Source organism: Pristiophorus japonicus, chromosome 8, assembly GCF_044704955.1.
Source record: "Pristiophorus japonicus isolate sPriJap1 chromosome 8, sPriJap1.hap1, whole genome shotgun sequence".
Classification (NCBI taxonomy): Eukaryota; Metazoa; Chordata; class Chondrichthyes; family Pristiophoridae; genus Pristiophorus; species Pristiophorus japonicus.
In genome coordinates this window covers 48,301,900-48,322,781 of record NC_091984.1, presented here as the reverse complement: position 1 = coordinate 48,322,781, position 20,882 = coordinate 48,301,900, and the positions used below count along the sequence as shown (strand labels likewise).

Genomic DNA, 20,882 nt, shown 5'->3' with positions numbered 1-20,882 from the left:
ACCGTGACACCGATCTTTCTGGGGCCATAAGGACCATGGATTGAATGAATCTTCCTACCCGCTGTCAGTCTCTTTGATCGCCCACCGCCCCCCCCACCCCCCAACCCCGCCGGATTGGCACTCTCTTTCTCAACCACCCCCCCGCGCCTCCCCTTAATGTTTCACTTCCGGCTCAGTTCCAGAGGAGCTGCAAGATGTCCCCCCCCTCCCCCCCCCAAACTGATCTGTCAGCTGCCTAGCAATGCTCATTCAGTGCTGACAGCTTTCTTAAATGATTCTAATGAGGCCTAACAATGAAAATTGTTGGGTCTTGCACTGAGTCCAAAAGGTAAGTGGTGGGCTTGCAATGCATGCCTTTAAGCCCAATGGAGTCGGACTTTTTTTTCTAATTTCTTCTTTGACAGATATACCATATAAAGATGGAATAGATTTTCAACTTACCACCCCAATGTAAAAGTGGTGTTACAGATCGGCCGCCCAATATACAAACAGACGGATTTTCATCTCCATTGATTTCAATGGATGTCAGGTGGTTTTCATAATGGGCAGACGATCCACAACACATGTTTTGCACCTGGTGGCAAGCTGAAAATTTACTCCATTGTCTCCATGGTATAAAATACCACTTTCTACACTTATGGTACAGCACTGAGGCTTCCGTAAGGAGTTTGTGCACTACTGCTAGAGTATCTGGTGGTATTTTCAAGAATAAAGAATCAATTGCTTGTTTTTTAGTTCTGGGAAAATTTTACCTGCTTTATTTTTTCCTTTCTGGCCTGGCACAGGTTCAGAAAAGTCATGTGCCTTACGCATCAGCATCGACATTGTGGCATCATGTGCACGGAACAGGTCTATCACCTCATGCAGAGCTGCATCGGTGATGAGGTCACAACTGAGCACCAACACATCTGTCTGTGAAAAGAAAAACAATCTTTCAATGTTTTATGCAATTCAATTATCAATACAGCATGCTAGGAAAGGAAGGGAGAAAGGAACGAAGGAAATAAAAGGACTGAAAAGAAATGTAGTTATATAGTGCCTTTCAAATCAGGATGCTCCAAAGTGTCCATTAAGCCCAAGTGTTGGTTTTGCAGTCAAATCCAGCAGCCAACTTGCAAAAGAGTGAACCAGATAAATTACCAGGTATTCTATGACCTAGTTGGACTCGATCTGTGTCGTGTTGGTTGAGGAATACATATTGGCCAGAAGAACTCCCTCCTTTTCCTTAAGTAGGATCTTTTACATCCAACTGGGCAGATTAATGTCTCATCCAAAAGACAACACCGATAATGAAACACTCCTTCTGTATGCACTGCAGTGTCAATCTAGATTACGTGCTCAGGTCCCGGTGTCAGGCTTGAACCTCCAACCTACTGACTCAGAGGCAGAGTAAACTCATGCACCAAGCTGATTACTATGTAAAATATGTTTTTAGGCATAAAATAATTAGGATCAGATAACCATAATGTACCTGAATGACTTTGATCAACAATCTATCTTGTGGATAATTCATTAATTCAAACCTGAAGTCAGTATCAGAGACTGTCAGCAAGTTTCAAATAAGAAAAATGGACCACTCCAGCCCATTCAGATGCAGTAACAAATGTTCGTATATTTGGTAACATGTACAAAAACAAGTTCTACGATCTGATACCTAGTGCATATCTCAAGGAAATACATCAAACTAATTATTGCAGCAGGTTTCCATGATTTATCAATAAAATCTGCCATTTAAAAAAAAAATCTCCTTTTTTTTTACTCCTTTCTGTCTTGATGCCTCCATCATAGGCTTTGGCTTCTCAGTAATAGGAAACCAAACAGCAATTAAACTGTATTTTGCCACTGCATAATCCAATGAAGTAGTTACTAAAAGATCAAGACTGTCAGAAATTGTGTTGGACTATCATCAGTTCATATAAATTGATATTTCTCTTCAAACTGCTTATTGCAACATGTTGCATCAATGGGGTGAAGGCGCAGCCCCGACCTGGACGCCCGTTTTTCACGTCAAAAAAATACCTTCAGATTCTCCGACTCCCTGCAGGTCTTTTGGAGCTTGGTGCGGCGCGCAAAGAGCAGCGCGGAGCAAGAGAGTTGCGCCGATTCTAGAAGTGGTGGGGGGCGGGGCTAATTTAAATGAGACGTCGTGCCGGCAGCCTTGCGCGTGCGTGTTGGAGCGCGCAGTAGCGCATAAACATTGGCACTCGGCCATTTTTAAAGGGACTTGAAGAAAAGTGTTGATTTGAAGGCTGCTTGTTTGCTGTTTCTTCGGCTGCCGTCGAGCCACTGCCGCCGCCCCTGTCTCCTACATGGAAGGTCTGCCTGAAGCACCGCAGCTCGAAGGCTGCTGCTGCATCACAGTTAGGAACATTAAATATTTTGTCTTTGCTTTGTTTATAATTTTTTATTCAGGATGGCTCTTTATTTGTATAAGTAAGACTGTTGAATGCTTGTAGAATTTAATTACAACCCTCCCTCCCTCGTTCCCTACGCCTGATTTGTAAAGTGTAGGCAAGGTTTTGGTGAGTGTACAAAAATCTGCACTTACTCCATTCTAAGTTAGTTTGGAGTAAGATTTTACTGCCTAAACTTTCAAAACAGGCGTAAGTGGCCGGACACGCCCCTTTTTGAAAAAAAAAATTGTGTTCCAAAGTGAAACTGTTCTAACTGACTAGAACTGGAGAAAACTAAGTGCAGAGAATTGAAATTTCTAAGATACTCCATTCTAAACCAGTTGCTCCAAAAAAACAGGAGCAACTCAGGCCGAAACTTGACCCCAATGTGTTGTCGCATGCTAGGGCAGCACTTTGTTCCTCGCCAATTCATACAAAGCACTAATGTACTAATGTACTTCCGTTCTCACGTTAAATATCATATACTTTTAGCTCCTACATCATCAGCTTTAGCATTGTTGATTTGCACAGATCATCACACATACTGTATCCATCACAAAATCTGTTTTAAAAAATATGAAGCAATAAGAATGGATTATATACAGATTAAAAAAGTTAGCATTACTTTTCACAGTGAAGCACCAACATATACATCATAGTGGTAGCTTGGGGGTTTAAGTTTGAGATCCTTCACATTCTGGGCTCAATTTTCCCCAAAGGTGTTTTTTGGCATACTTGAAGAGTTATGCCTGTTTTTCTGGGGCCCCAAGTAGGCCAAAAAAAAAATCTTCCCAGTTTCCTCATTTGATTTCTTCATTTTGGCGCTGCGTCGCCTGTCATTTAGTTTTGAGGGTGGAGCCTTGATCTGCGCCAAAAAGATCGGGTTGCCACAGTAACCAGGGACACAATGCGGCCTGAGGCTGGAAAGTGACACTTACAGCCAGCTCACAGCAATCTGCACAAGCATATTACAGCAACTTACCAAGTACAAGCACATTAAACGTTGCAGCAACTTACCTCCATTAAATTATTAAAGTCCCCTCTCCCCTCCTGGTCCCAATCCCCGCTCCTATCCTAGGCTGAATGGCCTCCCTGTTCCGATTCCCACACTTATCCCAGGCCAAATGGCCTCCTCCCTCCTGGTCCCTGCACCTATCTATACCCAAAAGACTTCCCACCCCTCTCTCCCACTCTCTCTTACTTTTCCTGCTGCTGTTGTCCGGGCATCTGCTGCGCTGATTTACTTACTTGCGCCGATTTCCTTAACTCACCAGAAGGTTTTTCTGCAAAGGCCACATACGCTGTCTTAAGAAGAACTGGAGTAACTCTGAGGTGACCAAACTTGACTAACTGGCCAGAATTGGCGCAGGTGACAGGTTACGCCCCTTTGACTGAAAAAAATACAAACGTAAAAAAAATCGTCACTAACTGAGTTATGCTGGTGCAAATTGATTGGGAAAACTTGTATTTTTTAAACTTAGCCTGCACCAAAAAAACAGCGCAAATCACTAGGGAAAATTGAGCCCATTGAGTTACTGTTCTAGGCTATGTCACTGCTTTGCCAGAGAGTTACCCTGTACGACTCTCCTGAATTTTTTAGCAATCAGTTTCAAATTGGCAAATATTTTAGAGCAAGTTGCTCACCTGTTCACTCTGCTGCGATGGTATCAGGAGACCAATAAAAAGTAAGGGAACTATTATAGAACGAGTAATCTCACCCTCAGCAAAAGTAAGAACAAATATAAACAGAACAATGGAGAGAATCCCTATTTAAAGTGTTTGGTTTCAATTATTCTGGAGCTGAAATGGATTTCACATCTTTGCCCAAACCACATTACTGCGAATCACTTTGAAATTGCACATACTGTGCAATGTTATTTTTTTAAAACCACACTTTAGATAGAGTGAAATATTCTTCTGCAATTTAACTGGCTGATGAAAGACGAATTAAGTTTTTACCAAGTTAAATGAAGCAGTCAAATCAGCCATCCATAACCAAACAGATTAGTAATACTCAATGACATAATGAAAGAAATAAATAAATCACAGTGCAGACTTTCCACAAACATCAAAATGTCAGTTTCTCTAGTCAGTTGGTGCATAGTATCAGTCACGCTGAAAACAAATGCGGTCTTTTAAAGAATGTTAAAACACCTAATTTAATCTATAGCAACATTTTTTTTAAACTTTAGAAGAAATATATTCCTTTCAATTTCCGTTCCATAGTGTCAGAGACCTGACATCGGCCACTGGTTCAGGCAACGCATGAGTTCCATTGGAATTAATGCTGATAAGCGTCATTTTCAGCCTGGCGCAGATCCAGAAGCATTGATCATTTTAAAATTCACTGCCAACTGACTACTTCTGTGTGTTCTTCCTCTCTTCAGTGATGGTTCCCCATTAATAACCAAAGAAAATGATAAGGAAAACTTATCCCAACATTTGAAAAATCATGGACATTCAGACATTTACAGAAATTATACTGCCCAACTTTTTAAAAAGAGTGAGTTAATTAAGTAAAATTAGAGGAATTCATGAATCAAAGAATGTTTCTTAATTCATAGTATTACAATAATAAGGGACTGGCCATAATTACAGATGTTCCAAGTTCCAAAGTAATTATTTTACAAGTTTTCAAAGAATGAGATATTATGTTACATGAGTGTTTCAGTGTTTGAGTTACTTAGCTCCTGTTGTCCTTTGTATAGTTAAAATGCTTCAACGCTCATCTTTAACATCTTAAGCAATATGAATTTGGAATGCTTTGAACTCTTTAATTCAAAACCCCGAGTATAATTATATTTAATGATTAATTAAGAATCTCATTCTGGAATTTTACATAAATTAACTGAACACGGCTGTAATATTTATTTTAGATTACTGGTAGATTTCCCATGGGATTGTTCAGCGAGTCGGGAGGATATACTGTTTTTCTAAAAGAGATGTTATGCCATGGAACATTCAATCTATTATTGTGAAAGCCACTTATTTACTTAGACTGAATAAGTAAAATAGCATTTTTATTATATGGCATTTAGGGATTTTTACCGGTGCTAGTAAGGTTCTCAGGATGTAGGGTCAGGCTGAAGTCTGCAAAGTATTGCAGGATTCTGGATATAACAATATTGGTCATATTGAGTGAGGTGAAATAGAAGCAGAGAGGTGGAGAGGCAAAGGGATTCAGGGAACAAATTCTGGAAAGTAGGATCCAGTAGCCTAATGCTCTATTCCTAATAGTGGCGTGATGAGGAGTTGCACAAGAGGCTACAGTTAGAGAAGTTGAATGTTTTGGGGGATATAGGGCTACCGTGGTTGTGGAGAGGACGCAGAGGGATTTAAAGATGGTGTATAAATTTCCTTTATGTTGGGAGGACGGTGGCAATGGGTGAGCAAGACATAGAGGCTGAAATTGGTGAAGGCTTCCCCCCACCCAAAGGACCGCCGAGGTACCGGACGGTATTTTGGGTGGGGTTTTCGTCAAAAGTGTCCATGAAAGGGCGGCAGGCGGCAAAAGAGGGACTTACACTGCCAATCTGGGTGGCAGCCGGCGGGAGCTCCCAATCTCGGTGACAAAGGTGCCGCCGAGGATGGAGTCAGGCCCACGGAGGGTCGAAGATCTGAAAAGGAAAATCATTTAAAAAAACCATCGGAACACCTTCAGGAGACCCCCATCCAGATCAGTCGCTGTAAAGAAAAAATTAAAAAAATGTTAACTAACCTTTTTTTCAGCTCTTCATACTCACCGTCAGGGACAGAAATAGCCTCCAGCCAGCGGTCCTTCCCCGTTCTGGCGCCGACCCCTGCCTGCGTCAATATGATATCTCGGTGGGTGGGAGGCTAGTTGCGCCACTCGGCCGTCCGCTGATGTCAGTGGGCAATTCCCGGCAGTTCTCCCCACTTGCCCGCTCCACACCAAATGGAAAGTGGCACTGGGCGCAACTTCAAGAGGAATGTCATAGAAACATAGAAACATAGAAAATAGGTGCAGGAGCAGGCCATTCAGCCCTTCTAGCCTGCACCGCCATTCAACGAGTTCATGGCTGAACATGAAACTTCAGTACCCACTTCCTGCTTTCACGCCATACCCCTTGATCCCCCGAGTAGTAAGGACTTCATCTAACTCCCTTTTGAATATATTTAGTGAATTGGCCTCAACTACTTCCTGTGGTAGAGAATTCCACAGGTTCACCACTCTCTGGGTGAAGAAGTTTCTCCTTATCTCGGTCCTAAATGGCTTACCCCTTATCCTTAGACTGTGACCCCTGGTTCTGGACTTCCCCAACATTGGGAATATTCTTCCTGCATCCAACCTGTCCAAACCCGTCAGAATTTTAAACGTTTCTATGAGGTCCCCTCTCACTCTTCTGAACTCCAGTGAATACAAGCCCAGTTGATTCAGTCTTTCTTGATAGGTCAGTCCCACCATCCCGGGAATCAGTCTGGTGAATCTTCGCTGCACTCCCTCAACAGCAAGTATGTCCTTCCTCAAGTTAGGAGACCAAAACTGTACACAATACTCCAGGTGTGGCCTCACCAAGGCCCTGTACAACTGTAGCAACACCTCCCTGCCCCTGTACTCAAATCCCCTCGCTATGAAGGCCAACATGCCATTTGCTTTCTTAACCGCCTGCTGTACCTGCATGCCAACCTTCAATGACTGATGTACCATGACACCCAGGTCTCGTTGCACCTTCCCTTTTCCTAATCTGTCACCATTCAGATAATAGTCTGTCTCTCTGTTTTTACCACCAAAGTGGATAACCTCACATTTATCCACATTATACTTCATCTGCCACGCATTTGCCCACTCACCTAACCTATCCAAGTCACTCTGTAGCCTCATAGCATCCTCCTCGCAGCTCACACTGCCACCCAACTTAGTGTCATCCGCAAATTTGGAGATACTACATTTAATCCCCTCGTCTAAATCATTAATGTACAATGTAAACAGCTGGGGCCCCAGCACAGAACCCTGCGGTACCCCACTAGTCACTGCCTGCCATTCCGAAAAGTACCCATTTACTCCTACTCTTTGCTTCCTGTCTGACAACCAGTTCTCAATCCACGTCAGCACACTACCCCCAATCCCATGTGCTTTAACTTTGCACATTAATCTCCTGTGTGGGACCTTGTCGAAAGCCTTCTGAAAGTCCAAATATACCACATCAACTGGTACTCCTTTGTCCACTTTATTGGAAACATCCTCAAAAAATTCCAGAAGATTTGTCAAGCATGATCTCCCTTTTACAAATCCATGCTGACTTGGACCTATCATGTCACCATTTTCCAAATGCGCTGCTATGACATCCTTAATAATTGATTCCATCATTTTACCCACTACTGAGGTCAGGCAGTGTGGGTAGTCGGCGGTAAGGCCATCAATTTTGGGCCCAGACTTCAAGGATTAAGTTACGAGGAGATACTACATAAATTAGGGTTGCATTCCCTAGAATTTAGAAGGTTAAGGGATGACCTGATTGAAGTTTTCAAGCTATTAAGGGGAACAGATAGGGTAGATAGAGAGCAACTATTTCCGCTGGTTGGGGATTCTAGATCTAGGGAGCATAGTCTAAAAATTAGAGCCATACCTTTCAGGAGTGAAATTAGGAAATACTTCTACACACAAAGGGTGGTAGAAGTTTGGAACTCTTCCACAAATGGCAATTGATGCTAGATCAATTGTTAATTTTAAATCGGAGATTGCTAGCTTTTTTTAATCAAAGGTATTAAGGGATATGGGCCAAAGGTGGGTATATGGAGTTAAGTCACTTATCAGCCACGATCTCATTGAAAAGCGGAACAGGCTCGAGGGCTGAATGGCCTACTCCTGTTCCTATTGTGGGACAGGTTCCTAGTGGGTGGAAGACGAGAGGCCAAGAAAAACAGCATTAGAATAATTGAGTCTAGAGATGAGGGCTGACATAGGAGCACAGGAGGCAATATGGGAGCTGAAGCTCATCTCTTGAGTCAAACAGCACACCAAGGTTACAACAGTCTGGTTTGGTCTGATAGAGTGGCTAGAAGGAGATGTAATCAGTGACAATGCAGCAGAGTTTGTAGCCACATTTGAAGAGAATAGTTTCATCTTCTTAATGTTGAGCTGCAGAAAGTTAAGACACATCCAAAACTGGACAGAGGTAGTAGAGAGGTAGAGCTATGTGGCTTCAGTATACATATGGAAGTTCAATGATGGAGCTGAGGGACAGCATCTAGGGGAAGGGCTGATAGTCCAGGGTGGATAGTCCAGGGTGGATAAAGAAGCCATTGTTAGAGATGCTCTGGTTACATTCCAACTAGGGGGGGGGGGAGGCCATCTTAGACTGGGTGTTGTGTAATGAGAGAGGATTAATTAGCAATCTCGTTGTGCGAGGCCCCTTGGGGAAGAGTGACCATAATATGATGGAATTCTGCATTAGGATGGAGAATGAAACAGTTAATTCAGAGACCATGGTCCAGAACTTAAAGAAGGCTAACTTTGAAGGTATGAGGCGTGAATTGGCTAGGATAGATTGGCAAATGATACTGAAGGGGTTGACTGTGGATGGGCAATGGCAGACATTTAGAGACCGCATGGATGAACTACAACAATTGTACATCCCTGTCTGGCGTAAAAATAAAAAAGGGGAGGTGGCTCAACCATGGCTATCAAGGGAAATCAGGGATAGTATTAAAGCCAAGGAAGTGGCATACAAATTGGCCAGAAATAGCAGCGAACCCGGGGACTGGGAGAAATTTAGAACTCAGCAGAGGAGGACAAAGGGTTTGATTAGGGCAGGGAAAATGGAGTACGAGAAGAAGCTTGCAGGGAACATTAAGACGGATTGCAAAAGTTTCTATAGGTATGTAAAGAGAAAAAGGTTAGTAAAGACAAACGTAGGTCCCCTGCAGTCAGAATCAGGGGAAGTCATAACGGGGAACAAAGAAATGGCGGACCAATTGAACAAGTACTTTGGTTCGGTATTCACTAAGGAGGACACTAACAACCTTCCGGATATAAAAGGGGTCGGAGGGTCTAGTAAGGAGGAGGAACTGAGGGAAATCCTTATTAGTCGGGAAATTGTGTTGGGGAAATTGATGGGATTGAAGGCCGATAAATCCCCAGGGCCTGATGGACTGCATCCCAGAGTACTTAAGGAGGTGGCCTTGGAAATAGTGGATGCATTGACAGTCATTTTCCAACATTCCATTGACTCAGGATCAGTTCCAATGGAGTGGAGGGTAGCCAATGTAACCCCACTTTTTAAAAAAAAAGGAGGGAGAGAGATAACAGGGAATTATAGACTGGTCAGTCTGACATCGGTAGTGGGTAAAATGATGGAATCAGTTATTAAGGATGTCATAGCAGTGCATTTGGAAAGAGGTGATATGATAGGTCCAAGTCAGCATGGATTTGTGAAAGGGAAATCATGCTTGACAAATCTTCTGGAATTTTTTGAGGATGTTTCCAGTAAAGTGGACAAGGGAGAACCAGTTGATGTGGTATATTTGGACTTTCAGAAGGCTTTCGACAAGGTCCCACACAAGAGATTAATGTGCAAAGTTAAAGCACATGGGATTGGGGGTAGTGTGCTGACATGGATTGAGAACTGGTTGTCAGACAGGAAGAAAAGAGTAGGAGAAAATGGGGACTTTTCAGAATGGCAGGCAGTGACTAGTGGGGTACCGCAAGGTTCTGTGCTGGGGCCCCAGCTGTTTACACAGTACATTAATGATTTAGATGAGGGGATTAAATGTAGTATCTCCAAATTTGCGGATGACACTAAGTTGGGTGGCAGTGTGAGCTGCGAGGAGGATGCTATGAGGCTGCAGAGCGACTTGGATAGGTTAGGTGAGTGGGCAAATGCATGGCAGATGAAGTATAATGTGGATAAATGTGAGGTTATCCACTTTGGTGGTAAAAACAGAGAGACAGACTATTATCTGAATGGTGACAGATTAGGAAAAGGGGAGGTGCAAAGAGACCTGGGTGTCATGGTACATCAGTCATTGAAGGTTGGCATGCAGGTACAGCAGGCGGTTAAGAAAGCAAATGGCATGTTGGCCTTCATAGCGAGGGGATTTGAGTACAGGGGGAGGGAGGTGTTGCTACAGTTGTACAGGGCCTTGGTGAGGCCACACCTGGAGTATTGTGTACAGTTTTGGTCTCCTAACCTGAGGAAGGACATTCTTGCTATTGAGGGAGTGCAGCGAAGGTTCACCAGACTGATTCCTGGGATGGCGGGACTGACCTATCAAGAAAGACTGGATCAACTGGGCTTGTATTCACTGGAGTTCAGAAGAATGAGAGGGGACCTCATAGAAACGTTTAAAATTCTGACGGGGTTAGACAGGTTAGATGCGGGAAGAATGTTCCCAATGTTGGGGAAGTCCAGAACCAGGGGACACAGTCTAAGGATAAGGGGTAAGCCATTTAGGACCGAGATGAGGAGGAATTTCTTCACCCAGAGAGTGGTGAACCTGTGGAATTCTCTACCACAGAAAGTTGTTGAGGCCAATTCACTAAATATATTCAAAAAGGAGTTAGATGAAGTCCTTACTACTAGGGGGATCAAGGGGTATGGTGAGAAAGCAGGAATGGGGTACTGAAGTTGCATGTTCAGCCATGAACTCATTGAATGGCGGTGCAGGCTAGAAGGGCCGAATGGCCTACTCCTGCACCTATTTTCTATGTTTCTATTCAGATAGAGTGTAATCATACAAGGGCAGTACCGTGGAGCTGGACAATGGAGGAAATGCTTTGGCGGAGGATAGCATAGTCAACCAGGTCAAATGTGATGGAGAAATCAAGGATGGATAATGCACTACAGTAATAGTCACAGAGGATGTAATTCATGAGATGCCCCCTCCAGCTTTCCTTGTATCTAGCCTATGTTGCCGATACTCAGGACCTCAACCCAGACATTGCTTGTCACATGAATAATCCCTTTTCTATAAACCTTGATACAGTTATAAGGAATTCATAGGGAAATCCTGCAATAAGTTCTCTGAGTACCATTCCATGCACCCTTATTATTAAAATATAAGACTTCGGTTAATTCTGGTATTACTTGTAAATCACTGCAATTCAACACATTACACAGAAGGCTAACAGTGTGGAATGTGAGATACAAAGACAAAAAAAGCCATTTCTACAAGAGAATAAACAGTGAAAATTACTCAGTTAAACACGAGTGTCTATGCAGGATGTAGATATCATCAAAGTTTCTGATTTTCAATTTCTATACACTTAACAGAAATATTTGCTTATCAAGTATTTAAGTGGATTTAAATAAACAAGGTTTAGCATTGGGAGAGGAAGAGAGAGCATCTTTAATTGCATAATTATAGAGTATACAGAAAGCCCAGGGTGAAGTGAGAGTTTACAGTTCCGTTCACACACATGCAAAGCTAATATATATTTAGAATAACATTTCTTGTACAGGTTGTGTGTTCGAAATCGGGAGTTCCAAAACTCGGAATGTTCCGAAACCCGGACATCGGGTCATCTGGAATCCGTAAAATGTTCCGAAATCCGGACATTTTTTTTTTTAAAAACGGCGACAGTGGTATTTTTTCGCCAAAAATACCGCTAATCACTCTGCTATTTTTTTTTTTATAAAAGGTGCGAGTTGGGCCTAGGGAGGGGGAAAACACTATAAAAAAAATTCACAAAACATTCACAAAACCTTTATCTGCTAAATCACTGAAAAAGAATGAAAAAATAAAAACTTTAACTTACCTTTTTTGTAGGTCTTCAATGCAGGTTTTTCCCGACCACCGATGCTGCCGAACCCGCAACCACAACACCACCATTGCCCCCCTCCACTGCCCCGGGCCCTCCGTCGCCACCCGGACCCTCAGCCACCCGGACCCTCCGCCGATGCTCCAATGCCCCGGACCCTCCGCCAACGCTCTGATGCCCCGGACCCGCCACTGCCCCAGCACCCTTACCGGAACGGCCTCAGTCCCGAGGTTTCCGGATTTTGGACACTATCTGTATCTGTCTTATACATCAAGTCCATTAATGACATGGTTATCAAGGCTGTCAACTGTATCAAGCTATTCAATTTACCTCTTCCATATTGGATAAAGATTAAGATGGAAACACTTGCGGTGTTTGCGTCTCCAGTTAGGGCGCTAACGGGACGCAAATGACTTATTGCCCGGGCGCGGTACCACTATTCCGCGGCAATATAGCGGCGGCGGTAACCGGTAGCGCCCTGCTCTGCTGTGCCGCGGATAACAATGTCATCACCGTGTTCAGCGACCCATTTTCGCCCCGGAGCGGGCTGTAAGCCGCTCGCAGGGCGATAATTAAAGGGGAGATGCGGAAGGGGAAAAAAAAAGTCCCACTTACCGGTCGCGGCCTTCTTGTTGGACTATCGCGGGGTCCAGGCCGCAATCTTGCAGCCCGGCACTCCGTTTGTGTGCCAGGCTGCTGCCACAGCGCCCCGCTCCGCTGGTCCAGTGATGGCCCCGTTTTCCGCCCGCAGAGTCGGCAGCTTGGCCCTCCCTTTTAATGAAGAAGAGGGTCCTGTCTACGCACCAGCGCTACATGTCCCACCACATAAGGCTGAGAACTTTGCGTGGCTTTGCGCCCCGCTCCCGAGAGGAAGTGCAGCGCGATATTTTGCACTGCACTTCCTCTCGGGAGCAGTAACCCGTGTATAGGTCGTGGGGCGGGACTTCTGCACCTGATGCAGGAACACCCGCCTCGCGGCTGTTAAATAGGGCAGTACTGAATTTTGCGCCGTAAGTCTGTGGTTTTTCCTATCTAATACAGTTCCCACCGCTTATAGTGGGCATGTTGGTGTTAATGTGATTTGCCTGCTATACGTGATGAAAGGTGTCACCAAAAAGCTCGCCTCCTTCCAAAGGTAAAGACCATGCAAAAACAGGGAAGATTACCACAAAGGTATATACACCGACCGTGTTGGGGCCGGGACAGCAGTCTACTTGTCTGCCATCCTCGAGAACATGACGCCCGAGATCCTGGAGCTGGCGGGCAGCACTGTGCAGGAGAACAAGTCCCTGCGCATCATCACCCACCACCTGCAGCTCACCATCCGTATCGAGGAGTAGCTCAACAAGTTGTGGCTGGTGTCATAATCAGCCAAAGAGTAATCCTGCCCTACATCCAGTGCTTCGGTCCAACACATCCGGCTCCAATCTAGACACAGGTGGCAGCAAGTCAGTTGGTGTAGCAGTTCCAGTAATTCTAGAGGCCCCAAAAAGGGGAGGTCTGGGGGGATGGTTAGGCTGGTGGCGGCAAGGCTGCCTGATCCAAGTTGCAGAAATCATGAAGGGTTAAAAAAACCTAATCACCATTTACATACAGAGACATCACTAAAGTAATGGCACTTAAGCAAGAAGTTGATTGAAACATAACTATCCGAAATAGTTCATACTTAAGACGTTATAAGAGATGCCTTTGCACTTGACTCCTAGAGTAATAAAAAAATGGTTAGCACTAATTGCCCGATATAGGCGGCAGCCCATTGACAGTGTAAGTGGTGGGGTCTATACTTACTTTCTTCTTTTGTTATCCCCAAAACATAAAATTATATACCCAATCACATTCTACCAAAAATTTCTATCCACTCACGTTTCAGTAAAAACAATCTACTGTTGCCACAACAGTTTCTCGCCCATTCCATTATGGACTCCCAAAAAATACAGACCATAAAAAATAAATCAAATTTATCCCTAAAATTGGCTCCAACAATATCTCCTCCCCCCCACCCTCCCCGAACCCGCCCTCACAACGGCACCCCAACTGACCGCTGAACTTCCTGTACTCCAAGCACATTCTTCCACATTCTGACCTGGCCAGGTTATTCCCCAAATTGGTGCCCCAAAATAAGGGTTGCAATTCAAAAGACTACTTACTCCGGGGTGCTTGCTTGTGCTCTTTAGCATTGCTAGTCAATAACCTGCTTGTGGGAGAGATGAAGGGAGGGGGAAAGGTAGTAAAAGCCACAGAATGGAGAAAAGGAGACTAACAGGAGCAATAGAAACAAAGAATACGGAGAGAAAAAAGTAAAGTGAAAAGAATTAAGAGGGTGAAGTGATAAAGATAGAAGTGAAGGAGGCACTCATCATCATAGGCAGTCCTTTGGAATCGAAGAAGACTTGCTTCCACTCTTAAAGTAAGTTCTTTGGTGGCTGATCAGTCCAATACGAGAGCCACAGACGCCAACAGGTGGCACAGATAGTTGTAGAGGGAAGGGGTGGGTGGGACTGGTTTGCCGCACGCTCTTTCCGCTGCCTGCGCTTGATTTCTGCATGTTCCCGGCGATGAGACTCGAGATCCTCAGCACCCTCTCGGATGCACTTCCTCCACTTAGGGTGGTCTTTGGCCAGGAACTCCCAGGTGTCAGTGGGGATGTCGCACTTCATCAGGGAGGCTTTGAGGGTGTCCTTGTAAAGTTTCCGCTGCCCACCTTTGGCACGTTTGCCGTGAAGGAGTTCCGAGTAGAGCACTTGCTTTGGGAGTCTCGTGTCTGGCATGCGAACTATGTGACCTGCCCAGCGGAGCTGATCAAGTGCGGTCAGTGCTTCAATGCTGGGGATGTTGGCCTGGACGAGGACGCTAATGTTGGTGCGCCTGTCCTCCCAGGGACTTGTAGGATCTTGCGGAGACATCGTTGGTGGTATTTCTCCAGCGACTACAAGGAGGCACTACCACTGTGCTAAATGGGATAGATTCAGAATAGATCTTGTAGCTTAAAACTGGGCATCCATGAGGCGCCGTGAGCCATCAGCAGCAGCAGAATTGTATTCCATGAATCTGTAATCTCATGGTCCGGCATATCTCTCACTCGACCATTACCATCAAGCCAGGGGAGTAACCCCGGTTCAATGAGGCGTGTAGAAAAGCATGCCAGGAGCTGCATCATGCGTATATCACTCATTCAGCACCTCCCAAATCCACCACCTCGAAGCTCAAAGGACAAGGGCAGCAAGCACATCCAAGTTCCCCTCCAGGTCACACATCATCCTGACTTGGAAATATATCGCCGTTTCTTCATCGTCGCTGGGTCAAAATCCTGGAAATCCCTCCATAACAGCACTGTGGGAGTACCTTCACCACACAGACTGCAGCAGTTCAAGGCAGCAGCTCACCGCCACCTTCTCAAGGGCAATTAGGGATGGCCAATAAATGCTGGGCTTGCCAGCGACGTCTACATCCCAGAAATGAATTAAAAAATGGAAAGGAAAAGAAACCACGCAAACCAGATCAGAGCAAGAGTGAAACAGAAATGACCAGAGTTTTTTGCAGGCTTTCTTAGAGGGACATGAGAAGCTATGAGATTTTGTGTGGGCTCAGCCAGAACATTTTTCCAACCACTGACATAAACAACAACAGCGCCAGTATACGCAAGTGCAAGAATCTATCTGCAATAAAAATAACGCCTATTTTACTAATTTATTTCAGCTGGAGGCTGGGAAGCTGCAGACCAAAATCTGCACCAGATTGGTGAGAAAATACTGACACATGATAACTAGAACTCCAAGAAGTTTAAAAAAAAATGTGGTTGCACAAGTAGCAGGATGGGTGGGAGAAAGTCGGAGATCAGCAGAAAGTTACAGACAAAGGGTGACAAAAGATGATACAGGAACTGAACACACAAGTTGACAGGGATTAAAGAATAGTACATAACTCAAGAATGAGGAAAATATTAAACTGCAAAAATTTGGTAAGAAACAGATAAGGGAAAGAGTAAATATATTGCAAAAACTGCAGAATGAACAAGAGAGACAAAGATAAAAACAGGGATAGAAACATATATTCAGAGAGAGAATATTATATATAAAAAAAATATTTAATAGTATTCTTTTCAGAGGGAGGGGCATAAGCAAATGTTCTCTTGGTACTCTTATAAATGACAATAACTGGTGGTCTCTTAACGGCAATACTTTTACCTCGGAATAATGTACTACCTTAATTTTTTCATGAATCTGTCGTAAGGAATCTGCAGTCCCCATGTCAGTAGCCTCAGGAATACACACTATATCCAATTTCATTTTTGTGTCCAATATTAGTAGCTGTTTCTGTACTTCTTTCGTTGTAATCACTATTACTTCTGGAAAAGAAAGAAAACCCTTTACAGTCATTCCCATTTGAAATGTACACACTGAGCACAGAACTTCCAAGTAATTGATCGCATATCCTTTCTTAATTAATGAAAGTACAATTGACAAGGAGGTTTAGCTGAAATCATACACAGAGGTCTGAGTGGTTTATGAACATTGGGGGGAAAATTGCGGTTGGAGGCTTCCTTCAGACGAATGCTACCCACCCAAAAAAAAATTACGAAAATACCTGGTGGTCCCGGAGGAACGTAGAATTCCGGTCGGAGGCCTCTATTCGTTGTGCAGCATACGGGAACATGTCTTCCAGGTACGTATTCGTATCCTGGAATCATGTGGGCCTGGACCACCAATCACTATGGACCATGTACAGAAGACAACTCAAGCTGCTGGAGAAATATCACCAATGATGTCTCCGCAAGATCCTACAAATCCCCTGGGAGGACAGGCGCACCAACATCAGCGTCCTCATTCAGGCTAACATCCCCAGCATCGAAGCACTGACCACACTCGATCAGCTCCGCTGGGCAGGCCACATAGTCCGCATACCAGATACGAGACTCCCAAAGCAAGTGCTCTACTCGGAGCTCCTTCATGGCATACGAGCTAAAGGTGGGCAGCGGAAACGCTACAAGGACACCCTCAAAGCCTCCCTGATAAAAGTGCCACATCATACGAACACCTGGGAGTCCCTGACCCAAGACCGCCCTAAGTGGAGGAAGTGTATCTGAGAGGGCGCTGAGCACCTCGAGTCTCAACGCCCAGAGCATTCAGAAATCAAGCGCAGACAGCGGAAAGAGCATGCGGCAAACCAGTTCCACCCACCCTTCCCTCAACGACTATCTGTCCCACCTGTGACAGAGTCTGTGGCTCTCGTAATGGACTGTTCAGCCACCAAAGAACTCACTTCAGGAGTGGAAGCAAGTCTTCCTCGATTCCAAGAGACTGCCTATGATGATGATTCTCATTGATAATAACGGGAGCTCTGTTTCTATGAGAATACAAATACAACACAATAAATTTAAAAAATGCCTCATATTTAAAATTAATTGAAAGTGAATTGTAATGAAATGTTTTAGAAAAAAAATTAAATTTTTTTTTAATGTGTTTTAATAGAGTTAAAAATAAACTTACCTTAATGGACAGGGTTTTTAAATATAAAAATGAGTGATTACATTTAGTTTTTCTATGTTTTAAAACTCTTACACTGGTAAAAGTAGGTTATACGCCTGCTTTTACAAGGCAAAAGAGTTTGAAGGTCAGTCGCTGGACAAGAGTTGGGCAAATAGCCCAATCTCTGCCCCACGGATGTCCTTCCTGCGAGGATGCGTTGGGTCTGTCAAAAGACGCAAATGCCATCTCTCGGCGCATGTGCATTGTGCGATGAGAACCAGCATTTGCAAGACCTCTTCAGGTGCGTGCGCACATCGTACGCACCAGGCGAAGTCGCAATTTTCAGCCCAGAATGTTATTTGACATTGCAGGTTTGTTCCTTCCCCATTGGCTTTGGTGTGGTCTTAATTAAAACCATTCTATCCCACACACCTGAATTGAGATGATGGCATGGATGCTAAGCTCATGTAGTGTCTGACATGCAGAATGTGGCCCATAGTTGATCCTCAAAATAATCAGTACCATGCTTGCATAAAATGTCTATTAACAAACAAATTGCCAGCTTAAGACCTAAACTCCACACTATACACAAGGAGGATGAGTACCTGGAATGTCTGAACCAGTGGGACAGAGAGATAGTGGAGAAAAAAGCAAGATAGTGGTTACAGCACTTAAGGCATGTGATTAGGAAGAAACAGAGGGAACCTGTGGAACTACAGATTTTCAGCACTGGAGGTACACAAGGAGGGAACCACAAGGTATAATAACCACAAGCAAGCTAATGGTACAGGAAAGCAAGTGTTTGCTCAAGGTGAACAGGGAACAGTTAAGATTAATGGTAACATAAAAATGTAACTATAAAAATAATTATCTGTATAATAAATAACAACTGCACCATTTTTGTAGCAAATGGTGCAGTTGTTATTTATTATACAAGTAAAATGGATTGCTAGAATCGCTTGCAAGCACAATCTGGAGCCCCAAATCGTATACTGCTTCCCAGATATCAGGGTTTGGGACTTAGTGAACGAGTGGATATAACCCTCCATTATTTCTATCTCCTTTTTTTTTAAACTCTTCTCTGGACCCGTTTGGCCCTTCTTCCATTCTCCTCCACTTCCTGTCACATGCCAGTGATGAGCCCTTCAGAGAATACCAAGAGTGGCACAGAGGGTGGCTATGAGCTTATCCAAGGGGGATTCAAGCCTGGGAAATCGGCAGAAGAGTAGGAAGACAAAGGAATAGTGATTGATTAGGGTAAGAACTGGAGGGACAAAGCACAAAAGGAAAAAAAGAGAAATAAAAAGTGGCATCACTGGGTGAGAGGAAGAGGAGGAACAAAAGAGAAGGGCTCAAAAAGGGCCAAGAGAAGAAAAAATATATAGAATAGCAGATTATTAGCAACCAAATTGCAGACGTGAATGTACAGAGCGAGTTCAGGTTACATAGTTATGGCAGAGATTAGCAGAGACATGCCCTGGTCATAAACAAAGGACAGGGAGGTGACAATATGAAATATTCCAAGTTGAAGGAGATGGCAGCAGAGGTGAACTTACAAAACAAAGCAAAACATGCACAGTATGTTTGACATGCAATAAGAACTCCAAATCAGAGAAAGAAGTGAGGGATTGGACTGTGTGTGAATATAGTTCAACTTGCAATAAGAATTAGGAACAGACCAAAAAACAAGGAATATAACAATCTTCTTCATTCATTTAACCTCTACATCCAAATGACTGTTACATCTAGTACCAAATCAAGTACCACAACAAACTTGGCAACTATGACTTTAAGGCCACCTTAAAGTACAGAAACGCAAAGAACTTGTCTTGACAAGTAGTAAATACTTCAAGAAAGCATATGGATTACACCATGTATTTTGCCTTACAGGTAGAGCATACTGGCAAAAGATATGCTGTAACAAGAATAAAATTAAGGTTAACTTTATCTACTTGACTACAATCAGATAAACAGTAATACAAGGCAATAGATTCTGCTACTTTGTTATCCTCTGCTCGTTAATGGGTTTACGTGAATGAAAGAAATGATTCGGAAATATCCTTGATTCTGTCTATATAGAATGTCAAAGTTCAAACATTTGTGTGATAATTTTTTCTAATCTCGATGACAGGTAAAACTTAAGGTTTAAAAAAATTGTCAAGTTTATGCTCCCCTGAAAGTGGCGAGTGCTGCTGGTCTATAGCAACATATGAGCCTAGATAGTGAAAACTGGCAACCTATGCAAACCCGGAATAGCATGGTTAAACACATTTTGTCCCCATCCAATATCCATTCATGCACATTGCTCAGCAGAGTGCACTGAGTAATGATCAGAAACAGAAACCCGGATGATTTGTTATTTGTACCACCTCTGCCGCCATCCTGGCTGAGATTATCTAACTCAACACAGAACAGGAATCAAAGCTGGTATCTTCTAGCTTGTATGTGTCAGTTACATCCTAGTTTTACTAGCTGAATCATTAGGGGAGCTCCAAACTTGGATATTATGATTTCAAAACAAATATACCATAGACATGAAACAAAAACATTGATCTGGTAGTAAGACCACCATAACTGCCTTAAACAATATGGTCTGTTCACCTTAGAGCACAAAATTTAGCTACTTGACATGAAAATAAAAAAGGAAAAGGTTTTAAAGCAAGGAACTTATGATCAAACAAAACTACATTGGAAGGTCCAACACTGCTTGAGCTTATAGCCAGGGTGGTTCACTGTTGTGTATAAACCCAGGGAGGGAGGAGGAGATAAATCAAAGATAACCTCCACATTAGAGACTACTTTGACCAAGAACAGAGGCTTTGGTTGAAGTTTTGCAGCTGCAATGGAAAGCAGTCAGACATAGGCCTGAGGCATGGAGTTATTCAGGCAACAGCTTCTTTGATGTGATAAGTGCAGGTGCTCTTTTAGTGGAGGATAGGCCCTACAATTCCCGCACCCAAGTATAAAACAGCAACAGATCAGATATCTATGAGATGCCAAAAGTCGACCAATGAACAAAGGAAAACTGAAGCAATCAAATCATTCAAAACATGTTTTCAAACTTCTTTTGACTCCAAAGCAGAAGTCTGTAGTTTTTTTAATCAATATCTGAAATTTCTAATGTTGAAAATAAGGTTTTAAACATAATATTTAATTACGTATTTCACAATAACATGGTTAATCTCAACCATTAAATTGTATTTTGTGTCTCAAGAACCTTCATTTAGCATTTTTCCTTGGAGGCCTCAGCCCCTTTCAAAACCTTGAGCTTTAACTTTCTTTCCAAAGTCGTCACTGTCAGCC

General features: G+C 43.5%; 1 protein-coding gene across 5 annotated transcripts in view; it reads right to left on the bottom strand.

Moving 5' to 3' along the window:
- The window catches only part of eif2b3 (eukaryotic translation initiation factor 2B, subunit 3 gamma), a 171,475-nt gene that overhangs the window by 95,091 nt on the left and 55,502 nt on the right, over positions 1-20,882 (bottom strand). For all 5 annotated transcript variants that reach the window (XM_070886757.1, XM_070886756.1, XM_070886755.1 and 2 more), the window contains exons 3-4: positions 16,317-16,459; positions 753-912 (exon numbers count right to left, since the gene is read on the bottom strand). In XM_070886757.1, the coding sequence (XP_070742858.1) occupies positions 753-912; positions 16,317-16,459 (303 nt within the window). The remainder of the gene's footprint in view (positions 1-752; positions 913-16,316; positions 16,460-20,882) is intronic.